Genomic DNA, 8,974 nt, shown 5'->3' on the forward strand with positions numbered 1-8,974 from the left:
AACTTAAACCAGCTAGGATTAGGCTGCACATCTAGACACCCTCTTTACCACACAGTTCATGCTGTCCAATACATGTCTACAGACAGATGTATTGCTCAACATATCGACCAGCCCTAAGATACACAAATTTATCCTGGCACAGACAGGCACTTTGGTATGTGTGGGACTAGTATAAGCTGGGGAAGAGGCATCTGCTTGATGCCCGAGGAGTCTGCAGCAAGTCTTTGTTTCGGCATGGGTGCAGTTTGGAGGTGTTCCAAATACTTCAGTACAATCCCAACACCTCATTGTATTTCCAAGGCACTTACACGTAACACGTGCTTTGCTGCTGTTGAAAGACAAGAGTCAGCTCCTGAAACTAATACCATTTCAATATGCACGTACCTCTGAGTGAAACATCTTGCACACAGCTCTCGAGTAAACTGAAACGAACAGTGAAGCGAAGCTCATCTCCATTACCACACCTTACTTTTAAGCAGCAGAACTTCAGACCAACACAGTGATGCTTTCTCAGTATCTAACATCACTAAGCCCAACATTAAGATGGAGATGGATTTTTTTTTTTTTTATCTCCACCATACTTGCCTAATGGCTGCAGACCTCCTGAATACATGTAGGCCGAGAAGCAAAGCAAAGAAATTCAACCTACTGAAACTTCACAGATTATATATGGTTTTGGAAGCAGTCACTTCTGATCTGTAAATGCAGCGCAGATGGCAATAAGACTGGCACTTACACCGCTGCATCTCCACTGGCTTCCTAATTTGCTGCTTTTGTCTGTTCAAACCACTAAACTCCTCAAGGAAGGATCCCATCTCACTTCTGTGGAAAGCCTAACATATACTGGGCTGTGTGAGTAATTCTAATTACCTGGATATAATAATGCTCTGATAACAATGCCCTAAAGGACAAGCTGCACAAGTCAACTAAAAAAAGCTGGGACTGGAATGCCCAACTCCTCCTTAATTATAAAAGGTCATCCATTGATGTCCTGTAACTGAAAGATTCCCTTGAGGAATGTCACTGCTTCCACCTGCAAAGTGCTTCATTGTTCCTTTGGATTTTTAAACTCCTGAACAATAATGGTGATCTGTGTACAAACAGGCACTTTGCAGCTATTTCTCCCTAAATCTGATAGGGGCTGGCGAATTTCAATGCTGGTGGAGACACCATCAAAGGGACATTCCCAGGAGTCCACAGGATTAGTGAAGAGCTCTCACCTCTGAGGCCTGATCATTAGCTTTCTGTAACTGCCAGAAACCAGAGAAGACAGGGAAAAAGAGGAGATCCTTGTCTTCCTGCTTCCACTATAATTCCACTGCCTTCTCTTACTACTGATCCTTCCCCTGCTCGCAAATTCAGCCGCTGTGTGTACAAACCTGGTTGTGTTTACAGCCAGAAAGCTAAAGGAAGATTCAAAGCATCAAACATCCCCACATTTCAAAGTCACCTTAATACACGCCTTCGCTTACATTTTTATTTGTCAACATTTGTATATTGGAGCTTCATATCCTGTCACTGTAGATCTATTTGTCCTGATGCTGGTTTCAAACAGGAAAAGGTTACTTGAATAACAGACGGGGGAAAAAAGCTTGTTTTCCAGCTTTTAAATCAGAAGAAACTGATTTAAATTGCAACAAGGGGGATTTCTAAAGATCATAGACAGAAGCTTCTAACACTAAGGATAATTAGGTGCTAGCAGACCTAGTCTGGGAGACCAAAAACCTGCAGCAATGGGAGATTGTTAGGTGACCAGCTTCTTAATCATTCCTATGTCATAGAAATTACTTGCTTCAAACATAAGTTGAAGTTCAGTAGATATCCCAAGAACCACAGAAAACAGATTTGGAAAATACCCTCAGAAGTCATCTAGTTTATCCTGCAAGCCTTAAACCAGCTTCAACTAACTATATACATTCTTAATACAAGTTTGCCTGGCTTGCCTTCCACAGCCCCCAAATGTAAGAAGAATCAAGGTAATTCACTAAGTTTTGCTGAGCAAAATATATTTCTATAGCAAAAAATGTGTCATTCAGTATAGAAAAAAATCACATCTTCGTAAGAAAAATCACTAGAGTTGGCAAAAAATTAATAGTGCTTCTCTTTCCATGCAGTAGCCTGGAGCTTAGGGCATCCCCTCAATGCTAATCTGGTTCTGTTTCCTGACCACGGACAATTGTCACGCTGCAGAGTGCGCACAATGGGCGGGTGACGAGGGATTCTGGGAAGAATCTACTTTTAACCTTGTTCCACTACCGAGAAACAGTCAGGAGGAGAATTTGTTTCAAATTCACTTCAGAATACCAGTAGGAGACAGAGCCAGGAGTTCTGCTGCACTCTGCCAAAACTGTTCCATTTTTTCAAGGTATTCATTTAGAGAAAACAGCTTTCTGGTGGTTACAACACTCCCTGTGTTTAGTTTCTATGTCCAGTAAAGGTTAACAGAAACTGAAATGGAGAAACACATTCAGAAAGAGTGCAAGCACCTGAACCCTAAACAATCTGTCAGGTGAACTGATTGAACTTTAGGTAATACGGCAATTTTTATTGTGATTTAAACAAATACATTTTATTACTTTAGGGTTTTGGGGTTTTTTACAAGTGTAAACAGTTTCCTAACTATTTCAAGATTGTATTTATTTTTAGCCAATATCTTTTACTGGAAAGTCAACTCACTGCTTACAATTACTTAAATATAATAATATAATCCCTGATCAGTATAAAAAGATTTTATATATACTTAGTCATATATCAAAAGCTTACACTTTTTAGTCATACAGTTGTTTATATTATTAACTTAGCATCAAACTATTTTATAATTTAAAAATATTGTACAGAAAGCCATGAGAATTTCTCCTGAGGTCAGTCTGCATTGCTTATGCATAAAAATCTGGTGTATTAAGCAAAAAGGAAATATTTATCCAAACTGAATTAACAGTTTCTGGTCATTATGATTTCCAGTGCTTTACACCTACTAATGAAAAATTTTGGATTCATACAAGATTTTCCTGCTTGCCTTTCCTCTTCCAGAAGGAAGACAAACTTTTTCGCTCTTCAAATTCCTGATGATTTTTCAGCTTTTAATTAACTGGCTTTGGTATAAACCAAATAGTATATTTTAAAATCTGTAACTGTAAAATCATCAGTAATCTATCACCATCAGTACCTTTTGTTGATGAAGATATACCATGAACAGTTTTTCTCTGATGTGGTGGGTTTGGCTTTTGATTATGAGATTTCTACAGCAAGCCTGTGTTGCTTGGCTACCTAAATTAGATTTATTTTATAGACCCTGGTGATATACATCCTCTGTTATTTCATGGTTAGGAAGGAACTGAACCTCAGCCATCTTCCTTCCTAAAAAGTTCTTAAGCACCCCACTACAGTAGGAACTCCTACCACCATTTCCAATAATTTTCTTCATACGAATCCAAAAACATTTTCCACCTGGATGTATTCAACAGGCTTGATCTGAATTCATGGTTTTCAAATAATCAAAACTGTATTTTTAACAAATAACCATGTCCTTAAGATTAAACCATGCAGCTATATCTGGGTTTTCTCATCCCATCCTACTCCAATTCAAATATGCAATATCCTTACAGAAAGGGGGAACTGTCTTTAATTTCATTCATCTTTATCTGTAGGGAAAAAATCCCACAACACAGAACAACAACGGACATCAAAATACCAGGTATCAATACTTTATTCAAAGGCAATATTTATTCAAGGCAGTATCTTCTATTTTGTAATATGGAAAAATATGGTTGGACTGAAAGCAATAAGAACAGCATGTTCTAGGTCAAAAAAAGCTCTTCCAATAATCTCCTTCAGTAGAAGTGATCCAGACCTAGCAAAAAGATACCTTGCCACTTCTCTTTCCCTCTCTTGGTGTAGTGTTTGAAGTTCTGTGCAATGTAAATTCCAAATCCAGTGGAACTGTGTTTCAGTGAAAAGCAATGACCTATCTCAACAGAATTCAGAGGCACAAAAGTACATTCAGAGTTAATTCACAACAGACATTGTGACAGAAACATCTGAGAAACTTCCTCAGCCAGATCCAACCCATCGGATTCAAGCCTAAAGACCAGCCAGCCAAAGAACAGTTTGAAAAATCCAAGATACGCGAATAGGGATTTGCTTGTCCCTCCAGCCACAGCAGAGAAAATACCAGTTTCAGGGACAAAGCTCCTGTACATGCAGTTTGAGGAAGGAGGGAAGTGACAAAAAACTTAAATCCTCAGAGACATGCATGTACGTCAGCTACTGCCAGTGCCAAGCATGATCAGCAGCCTAGCCTGACCAAGAATAAACAGAGCTAACGAGCCTGGAGCAGTGCCAATCAGCATTAGAGAAATTATGTGCCAGGCCAGGGAGTCAGCTAATCCACAGGAAGACTGTAAAAAACACTCCGCAAGAGCTGCCGGAACTCACAGCTACCAGCTGCCAAAGGCTCCTATCCTTAGAGGCTTTTTAAAGTTTGGCTTTGGGATGTCAAGCACAAGACCACTGCTCAGCATGGCTTAGGGATAACAGAAGAAAAAGAGGAACAGAGTGCAAACTGGAAATTTGTTTTCATGTACAGTCCTACCCTGGAACTAGGAAAAAGGGATGGGCAGCTTCCTTTACTGCAGGTTCCAATTGTTCATTCAGCATGGCAGCTCAGCTGGGTGCTAGAGCCAGCCAAAAAGCACAGAGCCTAAGAGAAGCGCATCAGCAAATGCAAAAAGCTGTTACACATCTCAGGAGAAAAGTTAGTGTCTTCACTTGTATAAAACAAAAAAAATCCAACCCCACCAAACTTCCATTATACAATATAAACTACGATATCAAATTCTCTGTAAAGCATCCTAAGGGCAGGGTTTGCCTCCAGCTCAGCTGTTATGCACAACCCCAATAGCGAGAAGCACCAAGACATTTGCAAATCAGGACCCGAAGCAGAAACACATTCAAAGGCAAGACAGACTTACTAGCACACACTGCTTTGGGTTTGACTACTGACAGAATCTAGGGAAGCTCAACAACAGGATACTAGTTCTTTACGCAGGAGAGAAAACCAGGATTAAGACAAGCTGACTCAATATAGCTAAACATGAACACTCAAATCAATAGATACCCAAAAGACTGGAATTTGTAGTACTATAAAGCTGTAATTGTGATAACATTACAACCATAATCCTCACTTCAAAGTTGGGGGATTTTGTTGGGTTTTTTTTGTTCTCTAAACCAGGACAGTGGATGCCTATCTTGGCACAGCACACAGTCCTCCAAAGCCACACTTTGGCTTCCTTTTCCCCCATTTGCTTTGACAGTATCCAGAACATTAGCCTCTCCAGATTCAAGTCAACACAGAAGCCAGCAGAAGCTGCAGGTACACAACCCCTCTCAAAAACATAGGCCCCTTCAAAAATGTGATTCTGGAGCATGAAAACTAGACTGAGTATTCAAGAAACGGCAACAAGAGGCATTACTCCTACTGCCAGGAAGAAAAAGCGTGTCAGGGATCCCTTTTTGTCCTTGCTGACAGCAACATCATCTGACAGATTTCATAAGTTTGTATGTCTTAACTGTCTGAAAAGGAGAGAAAGCAAAAGGCCAGATCTCCCTCCCCCATATCAGCAGTTTTCCCCAACACCCTGATATCTCCCTTCTACCTACCACATACAGAAAAAGCAACAGGCTATCCAAATTGCCTGGGCACTACTTTGGAATGCAGCTGAAGACAAATATGCAAGCCATGGCTTCTGCCACCACCAGTAAATCAGAGCTTTCATTTGTACTTTATCTGTACTCCCGTATGCGTTTGCGTCAGCATGGCAACACTTTGCCAGGCAGTGTCAGACTGCTATTGGGACTGAAAATCAGCTCCAGAGTGCTACTGCAAGCACTGAAGTACGGCCGCAAACAACAGCATGCAGTCGCTCTGCAAGAGGCTCGGAAAAGGTCAGGCACAGAGATGACAGCAACGACTCCCTGTTAATATTGGTAATTATCCACCAGGTTCCAAGTCAGTTGAACACCACAAGGAGAGTTTAACGGGCTAAAATTTTACCTACCGGAAACAGGAAATGTGCCAAGCTTCATTTACAGTCTTGTAGAGGCGCTGACCAGCAGCAATACTGTCCCCGCATCCTAGACATCTCCAGACTTCTTCACCTGCATGCAGGAATAAAGTGACACACGGCAACCATTTTACATCAGAGAAAATAAGGATTGCTGCATCCCTGATAAAGCACAACTTTGAATTACAGAACTGACAGGAAAGCCTTCACACATGGAAAGTTAAGCCAATACCAGGCAGTCCCTAACCCCAGAGAGTGGAGTTCCCAAATTGAACTCTGACATCTTATATATTTTTTCCTCCAAACATAACATCACCATCTGCTCCTTCACATTCCGCATAAGAAAACAATACAAGTTTTCACAGAAAACAGCTCAGTTACAGCTATGCTAGCCTTCAGAGCAGAGATTTCAGGAAAGCAGATTGGTCTGGTGTAACAATTCCTGCAGAGAACTATGCTAGGCCAGGAAGCCACGGTACTATTTCCCCCATGCCACTGACTCAGCACATAACGTTTGCACCCATTTGTGTAATTAACTGGATTTCCCAGAACTAAAAGAAAGGAAAGGCAAACTTTATTCAGTAGAGAACAACTTGACTACCAGGAAGGAATTACACACTTGAATGAATATTCCTGTAGAGACTGTACAGCCAACACCAGACTACCGTCAGACGGAGGAAGAGGGTTTGATGCTACTGGCCTACTGCCCTTTCAGAAAATACTTATAATAACTAGAGCTAGTTATTTAGATGCATGGAAGCTAGGAAAAATTGCATGAAAACTTGTGCACAAAGAGCATCTGGCACTCTATGCTATCCAAAATCCAAACAGCTGTGCAGGCATATTAAAGCAAGAGTCAAGGATCTGGATGAGCACAGGATGGCGCAAGGAACACGTCACATAGCTCATCTCAAACCTGTTTCTTCCTGCTACTAGAAGTTTACTTGCAGTAAGGTTGCATAAGGAAAGAAGTGCCCTGAGAGAAGGAAAACCACTAACCACGGACTTCCATTTTCCAAAGAACATTAAAACTCGGTAGTTGCTCAGGCAAGTTGATACCAAGGTCAAGTTTTTGAAGTTACACAAAACAGAGGCCATCAGACTTCCACGCAGTTTTACCCCACTGTGTAGGTGAATGACAATGTTTAAGAATAACCGAAGTGAAGATCTCCTTGTACATTTTACACAAGTAGCTATTTCAGAGGAAAAACTTGTTGCTCAACCGCAAGCAAGCACCACCCTCACCAGCAGATCGGCAGTACCCATAAAGGTCTCCACGCAGACCGCAGTGCCAGACAGGAATCGTTCAAATGCAACATTTGGTGCGAGTTGCTACCGCAGTTCCCAACTAAGCATCAGCTCCACACCTGGGAATGAGTCTGCGCCCTCCTGCCATCTAGAACACAGAGAAGCGCACCTGACCTCAGATCCGCACAGCAGAGTAAGGGTTAGGAGAAGCTCGGGGAAAAAAGCTTGTGCTGCTCATGATGTTCAATAACGCAAATTGCTTTTTCAGCACACCGAACAGGCTTGGAAATAAAAGGAAAAGCCACACGTGCCCATGCCGCAACACACAGGCGGACGACGCTCTCCTCTCTGAGCAGCGCACGCCCGAGAAGTCAGCTGAACTTCTGGAACTGCTGCCACTCTGCAGGCCGAGAAAGCCTGCAGCCCAGCCGTCCTGCAGCTCCGTCTCCTCCTGGTCAGTGCCGCGGGCCCAAGTTGCAAACGTAAATACAGACAGTAGATCCTATTTAAACGAATTTAAAGACCAATAACTGCACCACAGCTGACTAAATGCAACAGATATTCCTCCACAACGATCATACAGAGCTTTACCCATCAGCTTCCGAACTGCAGGTAGCAGTCACCTTACTTACAGCTGCAACGCCACATCTGTTTAACTGTGCCCAGAAAGGCTGATTAGCTCACAAACGGAAATGAATAGCACTCTATTCAACCGAAATTGCTCAAGTATCTAGGAGAAGTGACGGAAACGAAAAAAACAGAGCAGGAAATAGTGTGAAGGAAAAGCAAACGGACGTAATCAATACAGCAGGTCTGCCAAGTCCCCCAGGACAGGAGGAATGTTACAGAGGCGGCCAGGGAGGAAAAGCAGCAGCTCCTCCGGCAGCAGCTCAGCGGGCACCGGCCACCCCCGAGCCTCAGCGGGGACGGCAGGACCTTGCGCAGAGCGGGACGACAGGGACAGGGCAAACGGCGGCAGCCGGCCCCGCACGGAACTGCGTTAGCGGATCCCGCGCCCGGCAGCCGGCCGCCCTCGGGGCAGGAAGGCGCGGCGCAGCCCTCGGAAGCCACCGCCGTGCCCACACCTTCCCGCGGAGCTCGCTGCACCGGAGCCCGGGCAAGACCTCCCCGAACCGCCGCACACCGACGGAGGCCGCCCGCCCAGCCGGACCCGCTGGCGAGCTCCCAGACCGCTCCCGGGGACGCGGGCTAACGTTTAGCCAAGGCGCGGGTTCAGGAGCCGGCGGCCCCGCGGGCGAGCCCCGCCGACGGACTGACGCCCGCCCGGCCGGAGGAGAGCCGCGGCCTCGCGTACGGGCTCTCGCCCCGCGGTAGCGGAGGGCGGCCGCGGCCCCCGCAGCCTCACCTGGCGGCCCCTCCATCCCGCGCCGGCCTCGCCGCCGCCCCGGGGCTCGCGCGCGCCTGACGTCAGTCTCTACGGAACGCGCGGTAGGTCACTCCGCACCTGGTCCGGGTGCGCGCGCCAGCGCGCCCCCCGCCCCTCACTGCTATCTCAGCGCCGCGCCCCACCCCGAGGGCAGCTTATCGCCCCGCCTTTTTCCTCGCCGCAGGCCAATCGGCACTCCGCCCCCCTCACGGCCACAGGCCAATCCCCGCGCTAGTCCGCGGTGGCAGTCCCGCCCCTTCCGCGGTGAGGACCAATG

General features: G+C 45.1%; 1 protein-coding gene across 1 annotated transcript in view; it reads right to left on the reverse strand.

Moving 5' to 3' along the window:
- The window catches only part of LIMK2 (LIM domain kinase 2), a 31,868-nt gene extending 23,023 nt beyond the window's left edge, over positions 1–8,845 (reverse strand). Inside the window, exons 1-2 of the mRNA XM_075769691.1 lie at positions 8,677–8,845; positions 6,057–6,156 (exon numbers count right to left, since the gene is read on the reverse strand). Of these exons, the coding sequence (XP_075625806.1) occupies positions 6,057–6,156; positions 8,677–8,692 (116 nt within the window). The 5' untranslated portion in view covers positions 8,693–8,845. The remainder of the gene's footprint in view (positions 1–6,056; positions 6,157–8,676) is intronic.
- Between the last annotated feature and the right edge of the window lie 129 nt (positions 8,846–8,974).

The sequence above is a fragment of the Balearica regulorum genome, chromosome 17, assembly GCF_011004875.1.
Source record: "Balearica regulorum gibbericeps isolate bBalReg1 chromosome 17, bBalReg1.pri, whole genome shotgun sequence".
Lineage (NCBI taxonomy): Eukaryota > Metazoa > Chordata > Aves > Gruiformes > Gruidae > Balearica > Balearica regulorum.